The 14,965-nt window shown below is 35.9% G+C and overlaps 2 protein-coding genes across 6 annotated transcripts; one reads left to right on the forward strand and one right to left on the reverse strand.

Annotated features, from left to right (window-relative positions):
• Positions 1–1,006: 1,006 nt before the first annotated feature.
• Positions 1,007–8,747, forward strand: LOC100249907 (uncharacterized). 4 transcript variants are annotated; one of them, XM_059738972.1, is made up of 14 exons: positions 1,007–1,382; positions 1,536–1,805; positions 3,315–3,359; positions 3,484–3,546; positions 3,725–3,769; positions 3,885–3,947; positions 4,096–4,158; positions 4,376–4,438; positions 4,700–4,762; positions 5,541–5,600; positions 6,339–6,479; positions 6,672–6,812; positions 7,005–7,100; positions 7,890–8,747. In XM_059738972.1, the coding sequence occupies exons 2-14, from the start codon at positions 1,578–1,580 to the stop codon at positions 8,556–8,558; spliced, it is 1,740 nt and encodes a 579-aa protein (XP_059594955.1). In that variant the 5' UTR covers positions 1,007–1,382; positions 1,536–1,577; the 3' UTR covers positions 8,559–8,747. The 4 variants fall into 4 exon arrangements, with proteins under 4 accessions (XP_059594955.1, XP_059594958.1, XP_059594957.1 ...); XM_059738973.1 differs by having other exon boundaries at positions 1,062–1,436; XM_059738975.1 differs by lacking the exon at positions 6,672–6,812.
• A 93-nt stretch (positions 8,748–8,840) lies between these two features.
• On the reverse strand, positions 8,841–14,534 carry LOC100255050 (probable inactive receptor kinase At5g58300). 2 transcript variants are annotated; one of them, XM_059738971.1, is made up of 4 exons: positions 14,185–14,534; positions 13,460–13,535; positions 9,876–11,275; positions 8,841–9,709 (listed from the first exon to the last, which is right to left on the reverse strand). In XM_059738971.1, exons 3-4 carry the CDS (start codon positions 11,251–11,253, stop codon positions 9,084–9,086), a joined length of 2,004 nt encoding a protein of 667 aa, XP_059594954.1. In that variant the 5' UTR covers positions 11,254–11,275; positions 13,460–13,535; positions 14,185–14,534; the 3' UTR covers positions 8,841–9,083. The 2 variants fall into 2 exon arrangements, with proteins under 2 accessions (XP_059594954.1, XP_019077284.1); XM_019221739.2 differs by having other exon boundaries at positions 13,452–13,535.
• Positions 14,535–14,965: the final 431 nt, after the last annotated feature.

The following is a 14,965-nucleotide window of genomic DNA, read 5'->3' on the forward strand; positions in this document are numbered from 1 at the left end:
AATGAAAAAATGGATTTTTGAAGGGTTTTTTTTTTTTTTTTTTTTTTTTTGTGAAAATCATCTATTCAAGAGATATACTATTTATATATTAAATTTAGTAAATAAAATTAATTAATTTTATAATATATATTTATAATAATTTTATTATTTTATAAGTATAATAGGGAATGAAAAAAAATAGATTTTTGAAGTTTTTTTCATGAAAATCGTCTTTTCAAGAGATGAATTCTCACTTTTTGTTTTTTTTTTTTGTGAATTTCGTCTTGAAGAGACAATTTTTCACTTTTTTTTTATAAATAAATTAATAACAAATTTGTTTTTTTTTAAACTCATTTTTCACATAAAATTGATAATAGCTTTTTTTTTTTTTTTAATTCCAAAGTGAAAGAAAAAAATAGTTGATAAATATTATTTATCTTATATTAAATTTAGTATATTATTGATATATTAAATTTAGTAAATGAAATTAATTAATTTTATAATATATATTTATAATAATTGTATTATTATATAAGTACAGTAGGAAATGGAAAAATGGATTTTTGAAGTTTTTTTTTTTATTTTATGAAAATCATCTCTTCAATATACGATTTCTCGTATATATATATAAAAGAATTTTAGAAATCATATCTTGGAAAGACGAGTTTTTTTATATTTTTTTTAAAAGCTTATAAATCATCTTTACAATTTTTTTTTTTAATTATCTCTTTCCTACCTAGTAAAAACTAGGTTAGATTTGAAATTATTTTTTAGGTTAGTTTAAAAATTATTTTTTAAAACTATCACACTCTTATAAAAGATCTAATTAAAGAGTGTGAGGTGTTTTAAAAATAGAAGACTGATGTCATTTAAGTAAATAATAATAAATAAATAATAAAATGGTATGGGTTGACGGGCTCTCGATAAGATACACGGCTTCTCGACAGGAACTCGGTCGGTGATCTCGTGACTTTCACTCGGAAGCCCGCCAAGTCAACCTCCACCTTCAATCTTAATTTCTCGGAAAATGGTTTTCGTGAGAAATTGGGAAATCCGGATCACTGTTCCCCGATTCGCAATTCTCCCGTGCCTAAAGATGGCCAATGAAATATTGCCACCTCTAAAGGTCGGACCCACGCAACGTTGGTCCCACTCACTACATAATTGTCGCGATCAGATCAACTGCGACTGTGCGATTGGCATAATCCCTACCTAAACGTTCTGGACTGAAAGGCCTTGGACAAAATTGAAGCCGTTACACAGCTTTCTGTTTGTTTCTCGCGAAAGGCTTTTATTTATTTATTTATTATTATTATTTTATTTTTTTACTTTTCATTTCTTTTCTTTTTGTCCATCTGAGTCGTGCGTATCTGGATTCGACTGCAAATTATTTGGATCTGCCCGTAAGTGTCTAAGCTCCTACAACGCAATTTCAAGATTCTGAAGTGGATTTGGAGGTTTTTCAAATTTTTTTCCCGATTAGGATAGGTTTGTTTGCAAGGTTAGGGTTTCGGATTTGTTGAAGAATGTGCCGATCTGAATAAATGTGGTGGCAGGTGAAACATTTGGGGTGAATCGAGCGGCTTTGAGCTGATCAAATGGAGGATGAAAAGAAGAAGAAGAAAAACAAGAAAAAGAAGAACAAGCAACATAAAGCAAGTGAAGGTCCGGCGGTTGGGGTTGGAGAAGAAATAGCGTCTCTGGATGAGAATCATTTGAGTACGCAGACTCATGGGAACCAAGAGTCGATTGCCGATGTTCAAAATCGTGATGTTCAGAAAGAGAATGTAGATCTGAATGGACATTGCGCCAATGGTACTGATAGTGTAAGTGCGGCTTTAATCAATATCATTATATGGCATTTTCGTATGTGGATAAATTGTCGATATTATCTGTGTCGATCTTATTGCATCTGATAAAAAAAATGATTGCATTTATAGTTGCGGGGGTTTAAAGTTATCCAGTTTCCTTCTTCATGTGTTTTTAGGAAATATAAATTAGCATCACATTTGCGGTGCATTTGACATTGATGCTAGCTATGTCCTACAGCAGATCATGCAAATCCTCAAACACATACTCGCTTCTAAAGCATTGGCATTGAATTAATCATACATACACATGGAATCCTATATTTGTTTTTAAACCAATTATTTATGCGTATCAAATGAAACTGTTTTAATTCATACCCATGGAATCAAATTTATTAGATGCTATGATGAAAGGTTACCCATGTTAGGTTGACAAAAGTTATATAATCAGTTTATAAAATCATAGGACATGCGCTGGATGACCATTAAACAGAAAATAGCTGAAAATAACTGTATAGGGAAAGCAAGAAGTGAGTTTTAAAGTGAATCTAGTAAGGTTTTTGATTAGAAAGATTGGAAATTTAGGTCAGTATACCTTAACAGATAAGGCTATCAGTATCAAATTTCCATGATCTTTTCATTTTTATGTATGTATTATTCCATTTGCATTTTACAAAAATATGTTATAGTTGACAAGTACGATCATAACCTAGTTTTTCCATGGAATTAATTGATTCTCATATTGAAAAAAAAATGCTGTGAACCTCCATATTTTTTCCCTGTTACATTTAATGCTTTATTTAGAAACATGCAGTGGAGTCAAGAGCAGAGAATGTTTCCCCATGTGACAAAGCCCAAATACGTCTAGTATGACAAACCATGGAATTCATAATATTCACAATGCTCTGCTGAAGTTGGTGCATGTATATCACACAACATAGATTCGTCAAAATTTTGTTGTCACCAAAGATAGGTGGTTCCCAAAGTTTAAAAGGTTGAGCTTAGCAAAGGTGAAAGTCCAAATATCATTATCTTCTTGGCTGATGAAGTGAGATTGTTATTTTGGATTCATGCTATGCACATCAGCATCATCTTTTCAGTTTCTTGTTCCTTTAACTGGGCCAGATGGAAGTGTAAATGCAATTACTATTGATTCTTTTTTGCACACACCTGTTGAGTTTATGAGTAATGGACACATTACTCAGATATATCTTTAGAGATATCATGTTTTCATGATGGCAATTATGAATAACTGATTCCTTGTTTACCTGCTATTTAAGAATCCAGTAAAGTAGTTTAACCAGGAATCTGGAATTAGAAATTAGCATTTCCTGGGGTTGGTTTGAGATGCTATTATAATGGTATATGCTGATTGATCTGAACCTCTTTGAGTTTTGTTTTCCATATGTATTATATTGACCAAGTATTTTTTCTTTTGTGAGGAATTTTCAATTTTGGTGCATTTTTGCACTTTTTTTTCCTTGTTGCCTTATGCTAATATTCTGTCCCTTATCTTAAACCATACAGTCCATTTTAGTTGAAGCAGAGAAACAAAAGTGGTTGCAAAGAGAGGTGAGGATAGATTTGTTAATTCAGCCATGTGTTTTGTGGTGTTCATTTTGCGATTACATGAGTTCTATATCTTGCATTCCTAACATGATTTTAGGCCTAGAGTTACTGACCATATTTTTCACAGGCTAGCTTACAAGAGAGAATCAAACAGTTAGAAAATGACAAGGAGTTGCACACACAAAAAGAGGTAGTATGAATTTGTTTATTATTTGTGCTTGTGTGTGTATTTTTCTTTTGTTGGGGTGAGGTTGTCGTGGGGGTTGTAGATAATAGACTCACAATCGTTTGAAGAATTTTTTCACATGTGGCTCCTTTCATTGCCCTGTGCTAATACCTTCCACTCATTTTCAAATTTGGTTGTACAGTCCATTTTAGCTGAAGCTGACAAAAAGCAATGGTTGAAAAGAGAGGTGAGCGTGGTTTTGGTTAACCCAGTTGCCTGTTTTCTACTTTCCATATTGTGATTATGTGATTTTCAGATTGCATTAATTGTCTGCCATATTGTAACTAACTGGGCTTTGGCAGGCTACCTTAGAAGAGAGAATCAAACAATTACAAGATGAAAATGACTTGCACATGCAAAAGGAGGTACCGTAAAGTTTTTCCCCCTTTGGTGGGATGCTTTTTGGTTTGTCTTCTTGTTGTGTAGACTGGCAATGGTTTTGATGAACTTTTTAGATGCAAGTCATTTACTTTTCATACTGCAATGGTATAACTGTTCTACTTGTTTTTACAGGCTGGTCTGGAGATGAGAATTGTACAATTGCAAACTGAAAAGCATTCCTGGATTCAAAAAGAGGTGATCCGAATTGGGTGACAGGGTTATAATTGTAGATTTTTAGCTCAGGCATCCACATAAATATTGGAAATAATCTTGTTCACTTATCTTTTAGTAACAATTTCCTCACCAAGATTCTGCCTATTGTGTTTTTGGGTTGGACCCTGGTATATACAGGTTCTCTAGGAACTTTCAGATGTATTGGTAATCTAATGAGTTATTGACTTCTGAGATGCAGGCTACCTTGGAAGGGAAAATCCAGCAGTTGCTAGATGAAAACTCTACTTTGAGTGTGAAATGGGTAATTATTTTTCACTTCATGAGTTCTCTTGCTTTAACAAAGGCAATCTCCTCCTCTCACAATAAATTTTCTCGTCACTTGCAGAAAAATATAATTCATGACTTTGCAGTTTGCAACCCTTGTTTAGCATTATAATTTTTTTTTCCCCTTACGTTTAGGTGGCTGTATGGCTTTATGTCATGTGCATTCTTCTAAGTTATTTTTGGGGAGGAAAAAAAAACGTGGGTTGCATTACTAAATTAAGTTTAAAATGGTTTATAGGCAAGTTTAGAGGAAAAGGTTGAACATCAAGAAAGAGAAAGAAATTCCTGGGTTCTAAAGGAGGTAATCACTTATTATTATTATTATTATTATTATTATTATTGTTTTTGTTGTTGTTGTTGTTGTTGATATTGTTGTTGCCTTCACCAATTACTTTTAAGAATAGTTGCTTACTAATGAGAACAAATGTTGTTTGTAAACTCATTGTTATAATAATAAAAATAAAATAAAATAAATTTGGATTACCCTTGTCCCCAAATACAAAGAGAGTAAGGAAGGAACAGAACCTGAAATTGATTTATAATTTCCACACATATGAAGATATCAATGAATAAACACTATGGATGTACATGCCCTGGCACATGTCCCCAAATATAATAGAGTAAAAAAATGGAACAGCACCTGAAACTGATTTATTATCTCCATGCATATGAAGACATCAATAAATAAACACCCATGGATGTACATGCCCTGGAACATCATTTGATTGGATAACTAACACATCATAAGAGTGCCCTAAAAATTTAGGGATCACAAGCCTGATGGTGAATTATGTACTGAAGGATTTGGGTGGATAACTAACACATCATAAGAGTACCCTAAAAATTTTGGGATCACAAGCCTGATGGTAAACCCCTTCGCTTGCATCCAGCAATACTTTTTATGAGCTTCTTCCCTCTCATTTTCGTATCGAAATTGTATTTATATTTTACTTTATCTTTTTTTTTTTTTTTTTTTTTTATAATTTTCCACTTTCACCCTCTTCATTTATGTGTAGACACTGAAAATTAAAGGCACGAGTACATGTTTTTTCTAATTTTAAATCTTTCTTCTTTGACAGAATTCAAGCAGAGAAATAATTTCTAGCCTGAATGATGAAAACAGAAAACTACAGGGGCAGGTATATAGCTTATTAACCTAAATATTTTGTATCAAGGATTTACTTCATATGATTTGTGGAACTTAGGGTATCAGTCAACCATCAACATGGATATCTACCTACTGGAGTCTGCAAGGATACTTGTATGTGCTTATGTCAGTTGTGCACCTAGTTTAGAGATTCTTGTTACCTTGAGTTATTTCCATCTTTTCAGAAACTGACACCTTTTAAACTTAAGTTTTAGCTGAACCAGACAGTCCCAAGCTATATGTGGCGTGTGAAGAACCCACAGTTTTCTGGAGAAAATACTCTTGATAAATGCATGTTGTATAATTTTTACAGCAATGATTTATTAAGTAGGTAGCATGTGGTGGCATTCTTGTGTTTGGACTTGCTGAACCTGTCTGATAGAGGTGCTAGGAATAGTATTCTGACCATAGGAGCACATAAGGGCAAAGATAAGTTGCATATTCGGTTGCTTTACTTTAAAGTTCTATACGATGAAACAGTTCTGGGTGGATGATGTAACAATTTGTTGTATTAGACATCTTTTCTTTTTCATTATCAAATATTTCTTCCTGTAGAAGGCATTTGATAAGGTTATGTATGGGGATTTATGGAAACCTTCATTTTCATATTCTGTTTCCAGTAAATGACAGTCCTTAGTATTCCATGCATGTCTTATTCATTGCTCAAGACCCCTCAATAAGAAGCCTCTATTTTTGTTCTGATATGGAAATTAAAAACAAAGCCTGGCAGGTAATGGAGTTGGAAGAATTCAGGATCAATATCCTACAAGAAAACCAACTACTGAAGGAAAAAGTATCTAGTCTTCACTTGCAGATTAAGGAGCTTGAGGGGAGTGTTTCCTCTGCTCATGCATCAACTGAAATCACAAAGGTTTGTTTCCTGCACCCGCTTTTCCCTGGGCATGTATTGAATCTATTGATTCTTGTGCATTGTTAGGAATGTGAGCTATCCTGCCCCCAACATGTTTACAGTAGTGCAAGATGTACTTTCTGCATGTGATTTAACTATTAACATTAAGAGGACTCTTATCTAGTCATGGAAATTAAAAACAACGCCTGGCAGGTAATGGAGTTGGAAGAATTCAGGATCAATATCCTACAAGAAAACCAACTACTGAAGGAAAAAGTATCTAGTCTTCAGTTGCAGATTAAGGAGCTTGAGGAGAGTGTTTCCTCTGCTCATGCATCAACTGAAATCACAAAGGTTTGTTTCCTGCACCCACTTTTCCCTGGGCATGTATTGATTCTTGTGCATTGTTAGGAATGTGAGATATCCTGCCCAACATGTTTACAATAGTGCAAGATGTACTTTCTGCATGTGATTTAACTATTAACATTAAGAGGACGACTCTTATCTAGTCATGAAGTTTGTGACAAAATTGTATGTCTAATGCAGCATGCTTCTAAACATGTGGACTTGAACCCTCAGACGGAAGCAGCCACTGTGTTGATTGAGAAATTGACCTCTGAAAATGCAGATCTCGTGGAGAAGGTAATAAACTACCTCTCTTGGGATATTCTGTCCATTCAGTTTATTGACGCCTTTTCCAAAAGGAAAAAAAATGAATGAATCTAAAAGTTTCTTCTATATGGGTTGCTGCTGTTCATGTAGATTGTCTTTATGCATATGCACATTTATTTTCTGTTTTCTACAACATGGGAGGGTTCATTTTACCGGAAACAAGCAGAGTCAAATAGCATAACCAGATTTGTGTGGTTGACTCCAAGTAGTAGTTGGGTGACAAAGGCTTAAAAAATTATTAGTTCACTGAAATGCTTTTTCCAGATTGCGGCTCCAACAGTTTGTGACATGTCATGTAACTCTGTCATGGAATTTAGCTGTTGGCTGAAATTCTTTGAAGCATTATTCTAGATGGTTTGTTGCTAGTAGTATCCAAGAGCATGTTTGGGAAATTTTTTTAAAAACAATTTTTTGTCCTTAAAAATAGGAAATTGTTTTCGACAGAAAACAGTTTTTTGAGAACTTGTTTTAAAGATAAGACTGTTTTCCAATAACACATTTTAATTTTTTTTCAATTGTTTTCATTTATTTTCTGACATGGTTTTAAAAAATAATTGTAGATAAAAGTTATTTTTAAAAAATATTTGAATATATAGAAAACAAATTGAAAACATTTCAAATTTCTAAACAAGTTTTTGTTCTAAAAAACATAAGAGAGCTTTTTTCAAAAACTACTTTTTAAGAATTGTTTTGAAAATATTCCCAAATGGGCCCTAATTTTTTCATCAGATTTAATGCTCATGCTATATGGTTCCTCAGGTGAATGAGTTGTACATTGAGCTTGATCAATTAAGAGTAGCAGCTGGCCTTTCTTCAGCAATTGGACTCGACAAAAAGATTGGAGCTTTGCAAAATTCCAATGTTGCTGATCACATGTCTGAACCCACTGACAATAGTTCTGCATCAAGTGAGAGGATGGAGTCTGTAGAAGCCGTTCCAATCCATGGTCAGAGCTCCCAAGAAGCTGTTCCAATGCATGATGAGAACTCCCAAGAAGCTGTTCCAATCCATGACCAGAGGTCCCTAGAAGCCGTTCCAATGCTTGACGAGAGCTCCCAAGAAGCTGTTCCAATCCATGACCAGAGGTCCATAGAAGCCGTTCCAATCAATGACAAGAGCCCCCTAGAAGCTGTTCCGATGAATGATGAGAGGATCAGTGCTGATATCGAGGACGTTGAACAAACTGCAGTAATTCCAAACTCTTCAGAAACAGACGATTCTGGAGAAATTGTGCAAATTCCATTGGATGAAAATGAAGCTCGGGAGCTGGAGTTGCAGGCTGCTGAGAACGACAGAAACACCACAGTGCCAATCACAGATGCTCCTCTGATCGGTGCTCCATTCCGGTTTATATCTTTTGTTGCTAAATATGTCAGTGGCGCTGATTTGGTCGGGAAAAGCTCTACAAACCCGACAGTGCAGCCGTAATTCACCATTTTAATCTCTACTTCAATATGGAGGTATACAAGTGACCACATTTGTATCAGAGGAATGATATATCCTTTTTAACTTGTGACTACAGATGAATCTTAATAGGGCCATTTATACATCCTTTTACATGATAGTACACAATGTAAGCTAATCAAGAGAGATGAAATGCTGACCTTTTACATACCATTCAATTTTTTTAGGTGCCCTTGCTGCAATTGTGCAATGGGTCTATATGGATCGGTCTGGTGGCCATTGAATGACTAAATACGAGGTAATCCATTTAGAAAATCATGAATGCATTTACTTAATAGTTTGGAAACACCAACACCAAACATTAATCAAGTCAGAACGGTTCACAAACATTGTGTTACAACAATCATGGGAAGGGGAAAAAAATGATACAGTTAAATTTGGTGACACGCTAAAACCCTAAAAGCAAATTGCACAATTGAACACATTCTGCACAGCCTGGATGAGATTTAAGGAATGGAATGAGAAGTTGGGGCAGCTAGGCTAAATCCATCATGGGGTTTGTGCGGTGGAGCCCTTGGATTGGTTGTCGGAGGATGGCCGGTTTTCTGAGTCTGATGGCCGGATTTCTTCCATCAGCCTAACAACTTCCTCCATCTTAGGCCTCATGTCTGGCATCTTTGCCACACAGGCCATTGCGATCTGAAGCATTTGCACCATCTCTTCTTCATAACTTTGATCCTTCATCAGCTCTACATCAAACACCTCAGCCGTCCATTCCTCTCGAACAACAGACTGGACCCATCTTGGGAGATCAACCACATCATCACGCCCAGGTGACTGTACTGGTGCCTTGCCTGTAAGCATCTCAAGGAGGAGCACACCGTAACTGTAAACATCGGACTTTTGAGTAGATTTCCGAGTTTCAATCACCTCAGGAGCTCGGTAACCAAGGCTTCTAGATGTGACCAAAGGGTAGTTCATCAGAGATGTCAGGCCAAAATCTGAGATTTGGCCATCAACGTCTTGGGTGAGGAGGACATTGGAGGACTTGATATTGCCATGGGTGAATTTCCCACCATTGGCAGAGTGGATATGAACAATACCCTTTGCAGTTCCAAGGGCAATCTTTACTCTGGATTCCCAGTTCAGCAGTGTTTTCTCAGGATCCCTGTTCCCTGTAATCAATTAGAATAAAAGAAAGATGTGATGAATGAGGAATTATTTTGGGAGAAGAGTCACTTTTCTTATGTAGCTAGTAAGAGCATTTACGTGTTTCTATATTTCTATATTCAAGGGAATGAAAGAACAGAAAAAAACAGAAGGATATTGGATAGAGCATACCATGCAATAGTGCAAACAAGCTGCCGCCCGTTATGTAGTCATAAACCAGGAGCTTCTCATCCTTTGAGTAGTAGTAAGCACGAAGAGGCACGACATTTGGGTGGCAACTGACCCTCCCCACAATCTCCATGTGTTGTTCAAACTCTCTTTTGCCCGCTGCCACTTCTTTCAACCTCTTCACAACCACAATTGTTCCCTCCTCCAAGATGGCCTTGTAGGCCGTCCCATAGCTTCCCTTTCCCAGTACTTCTGCAGAGGCCCTTAACAAATCCTCAAGATCAAAATTATAGGAGGAGCCTTCGAAGAAAGCTAACTTGTTCTTCTCGGGCTCTTGCACCCCACTCCCAAAGTCCTCCTTAGGCTTTTCACTCTTTCCACTGCTCAGGGACTTTCCTTTCTGTAAGACAGTACCTTCACCATCTTTTTTCTTCAGACAGCATAGCAGTATCACCACAAATAGGAGACACAACACTGCAGAACCCCCAATTGCAATGGCAATAATAGCCCCTATACTTAGTTTCTTCTTGTTGCTAGCTCTTGGCTCTGGAGAAACTGTTGCTGGGGATGGTATGGAAGATGGGGAAGGAGAAGGCGAGGGAGTGACTGAAGAGCAATGGTTTAGTGGCTGTCCACATAACAGAGAGTTCCCTTCAAAAGAGGAAGCAGGGAACTTGCGGAAGAAATATGGAATTGAACCGTTAAGGTCGTTATAGCTCAAATTCACATGGTTAAGCCTTGGGAGGTTGATAACAGGGATGGGCCCAGTTAGGGAATTGTTTTGGAGGTTTAATCCAGTGAGATGCGTTAAGTTCTGAATTGTGGCTGGAATGTTGCCCACAATGGAATTGAAGGAGAGATCAAGCAAGATGAGCAGGGGTGGAAGAGAGGAAGGAATATTACCTGAAAAATTGTTATGTTGGAGGTACATGTACTGCAGAGAAGGGAGGGACAGAACATCAGATGGAAGATTCCCATTGAGGTGGTTGGAACGGAGGCTGAGGGTCTTAAGAGCATCCAGCTTCCCAAGTGTGTTGGCTGGAATGGGACCATAGAGGCCAACACCAGGTAGCCGGAGGGCAACTACACGGTTACCATCGCATTTGATGCCAACCCAAGAGATGCAGATTGCAGTAGCCGGACTCCAGTTGATTGTGCGAACATGAGGGACAACAAAGGCAAACTCAAGGAGCGCTTGTTTGTCTGACTCCAGATCAGCAATAGTTTGATGGAGAAACAATAGTATGGAAAAAAGTAATGCTGCAAAAGAGTGTAGCTTCATAGAGAATCGTCTGTTATGGAGACTATGGAGTTGATTTTGGAAGTGAGATTTCAGCAATTCTTCCTGGCCCCTGTTATTGTAACAAAGACCACTGAACATTACTAACAGATCATTTCCCCCCCTGTAAACACATACAACACAGAAAAAATTAGAATTGCATTAAACACTAATCACAATAATAGAAACATAGTGTTTTCCCGCTCTGATTCAGTAAGTACTAAGACACCCACATAATCTAATACTTCTTTGGAACAAAATAAGTCAAAGAAGTCCTGCAGATGATATGCACACAATGAAAAAATATTCAAGGAAAAGATAGAAAAGAATGTACTTGTTCCTCCTAAAACCAAGTTATGATTTTTCAACCAGAAAACTAAATCTTTTTTGATTACTGATACAAATCAGTTTGACATCAGAAATATGTAGGAACATATTAATCTGTCCTCTTCATAATATATTCTGCATAATGATTTACTCCTTCAAAATCTTTAAGAAATAGGGATCTTTGACATGTATGTATTAGAGCCTCTATATTTTGATTATGTTCTGTGATCAAGTACGCTTGGAGATCCAGATACACCATTCTTCTACAACTTTCAACAATCAGCGAACAACAAAAACAAATGGTAACAGCTTGCCCACTCAACCTTCAATCACTGGAGAAAAATAAGAGCAGTGGCACTGTTCTCGCCTCTGCTCCATCCAAGTCAAACAAGCGGGATATGCGAGGACTATAGAAGCACAAATTAAAATAGCTCCAGAAGACAACTTATTTCTTGTGCAGCTATGGAGCAGAGGGGGTGTTTAAACCATTTGATGTTCAATTTGGCTCCTGTCAACTGTCACATATTGAACCATAGACAGGTTTAACACAAAATGCAGTAGAGTTAAATCATTTTTTTCCTAATTGAAAGCATATTCTGTTCAAACTTTCTAAAGTGCTCGTTTCTTTTCTATTGCCTTTGATAAAATAGAGCAAGTAGCAAAGAAAATGTATTTTGCTTTCTAATACAAAGTTGACATGGCTGGGCTAAAGACCCAAATGGCATTGTTGTTGTCTTGGTTGCCTTGCTTCTTATTATAATTTGCCAATGCAACTCCAACACTAAGAAGTATAAAAGTATAGTTTAGATTAATTGACAATATCTAAAAGTAAAGTCATCACAAAGAAAAAAGCAAAAGCATAATCTTTTTCCTACTAAAGGAGAAGCAAAAGCATTAAAGCAAGCAATAGTAGATGCCAAAAGAAACAGCTTTTTTCAGACTTTATTCTCTCTGTCATGGCCTCAAGGAGATGGATACAATTATCCATGCCCCAAAGCCCTAAAGATGGAATAAGAATTAAAAAAAAAAAAAAATGAAGAAAATTTCAAAAAGGAAAATTCATTAACATTCCAATGATGCTGTGTGGTCATTAGTAAAAAGAATCAAAATTTTAAAATTTTAAAGAAAAATTAATCTTATTGCCACTTTATGTATGGTCTTGGAATAAAACCAGTTGTTGAACGCAGGAAGGCCTACTATCATTTTTCACAGTTCAATGACTCAATCAACCAGTCCAACCAATTTTCTAAACAGATACAGGAATGGGGAAAACAATTTCTTTAGTTAATATTTCACCCATTGGAGGCAGTTGCTTTTTTCACCACTTCTACATGATAGAGACCAGACCACCCATTTTTCAGACTCATGCCTAGTGGCATAAAATTTGAAAAATTCAGATTGTTATAGGGTGCATAATTGAATTGAGGTTAATTATAGGCTGGAAAAACTGGCTGTAAATTTGGAATTTTAGTGCAAAGCACACATCCACACACAAAAGATGAAAAAAGATTACAGAAAATATTCAAATATTTAAGTTCTGTTGGGTCTCATCAAGTACTAAGGAAAGAAATAGAAAAATATCAAATTCAATAGTCGAATTCTCTAAAGAAAATCGAAAGGAGAATCAAATATAATAGTAATTATTTGAAAATTTATACATTTTCAAATTCATCACTTTGTATTTAAAAAGGGAATAAATTTGAAGAGGGATTGAGGGAAAATTTTATTGACCTAAAGCTTATCTTTTATATGTTTATTTTTTTCTTCCCTTTGCCTCACATTTTCCAAGAATGGAGCATTAGTCCTTTCTGTGAATTCCTAAAGAAATTTAGACAAAATATTGGAAAAATAGATTGGAGAAGCCAGCACAAGTTCAATTTAGCTGCACATTTAAATGTTTAAACAAATTAAGCATCGAATTCCAACAAAAGAAAAAGAAAAAGAAAACCATTCATTGGCAACTGAGAAGCTACAGGCGTACCAGAGATATATTTGAAGGATTGAGTCTCAGCATCGACTACTCCTTTCAGGACCATCCATTACAGCTCAAAGTCTCTCTGCAATCAGTCAAAAAGCAACAAATTTTCAGCACCGAGATAATTAGCTCTTAACAGATCTAACTGTATTGAAAATTGAAAACAACTCTAATACTGGCCTAGTTTTATTGTTCTAAAAAACATGGAAATAATTCAAAGATTCAAACACAACTCCTGCAAATGCTCAGCATTGCATTGCCTTGCCTTGTCTAGACAATTGCTGATCTTAAAACCAAAAAACATAATGAGCTACAAACAAAATTCTCCCCTCAAATTCACAAAAGCAACACTTATAACTCCATTTGGCTGCAAACACACACACACACACACACAACCTTTTCCCTCATTTTTACTTCCCAAAGAAAATGTAAAACTCAACTTCAAACAACAGACAAGACTTTCAGTTTCCACAATTCCCTCAAAAAAATAAAAAATAAAAACTCCAATTCATCTCCTTCCTGCCACATTCTCAGCAACCAAACACCGCAGCTCACAATTTCAACACCAAATCACCGAAAAACGACTCACTCCAGCTCCCGCAGCCCTCTCGATCTGCCTTCACTCAGATCTCAACACCACACCAAAAAAATAATAAAAGAAAAAAAAAAAAAAAAAACAAAAGTAGCAAGCCACAAAACAGAGAAGTAAAGAAGAAGAAAAAAAAAAAAACCTGATAGCAGAAGCTAGTGCCACTGAAATCAAGAATGCGTAGGCCCTATAAATGGAGTAGGTCAGAGCATCAACGTCATTTATGAGTCCAAATGCGTAGTAGAAGTAGTAGTTGAGAGTTGAGAGAGAGAGAGCTTAGAGAAAGTGAGTAAAAGGCTTAGGATTCGGAGAACTTGGGAGTCTTCATTTTCACTGCTTTCAGTTAAAGCTGAAAAAATGAAAACACAGAGAGGAAGCTTCTCCGTCAAGCCTACGGCAACCCAAATCCACACAGATCTCGATGCTCCCTCACATCACATTGCCACTCCTCCTCCCCTCTCTGCGATTTTTTCTCCTCCCCGCTTTCCATCGAGCATTTACTTTTTCTCCGCAAAGCCCCTTTGGGTGTCTTTTTTACCAATAATAATTTAATTAAATTTATATTTAAATTTTAGCAACAATAATAATAATATATACTAAGTTTTAAAATTTATTGAACAGTTGGAAGAAGAAAATAACGGTATTAACGGAATATGAGTAACGGTTTAAATGTTGTTGACCCCCCCAACAACGATTGATACAAACAAATGAGTGGATAATAAAAACCGCTACACAAGGAAGTGGCAAAAGCGTAAATTCATTTTTTTATACACATTATTAGAGACGTTAGATTAGTATTAATCCAACACCTCAATTTTTCTAAAAGAATGTCTTACGTTCGGTCGTGTCGAAAATAGTTGTCACTACTAAAAAATAATGTTTATTTTTCCTTATCTATTTTGCTTTTAATATAAGGTCGGTCC

This window comes from Vitis vinifera, chromosome 8 (assembly GCF_030704535.1).
Source record: "Vitis vinifera cultivar Pinot Noir 40024 chromosome 8, ASM3070453v1".
NCBI classification, from domain to species: Eukaryota; Viridiplantae; Streptophyta; class Magnoliopsida; order Vitales; family Vitaceae; genus Vitis; species Vitis vinifera.

Excerpts from the sequence above, each read along its gene's own strand:
- LOC100249907 (XM_059738972.1), top strand. The coding sequence starts at position 1,578 with ATGGAGGATGAAAAGAAGAAGAAGAAAAACAAGAAAAAGAAGAACAAG. Across the intron at positions 3,948-4,095 it reads ACTTGCACATGCAAAAGGAG|GCTGGTCTGGAGATGAGAAT; the intron begins GTACCGTAAAGT and ends TTGTTTTTACAG. Across the intron at positions 6,480-6,671 it reads CATCAACTGAAATCACAAAG|GTAATGGAGTTGGAAGAATT; the intron begins GTTTGTTTCCTG and ends AACGCCTGGCAG.
- LOC100255050 (XM_019221739.2), bottom strand. The coding sequence starts at position 13,492 with ATGCTGAGACTCAATCCTTCAAATATATCTCTGGTACGCCT. Across the intron at positions 11,276-13,451 it reads AATATATCTCTGGTACGCCT|GGGGGGAAATGATCTGTTAG; the intron begins GTAGCTTCTCAG and ends ATGTGTTTACAG. Across the intron at positions 9,710-9,875 it reads CTTGTTTGCACTATTGCATG|GGAACAGGGATCCTGAGAAA; the intron begins GTATGCTCTATC and ends AATTGATTACAG.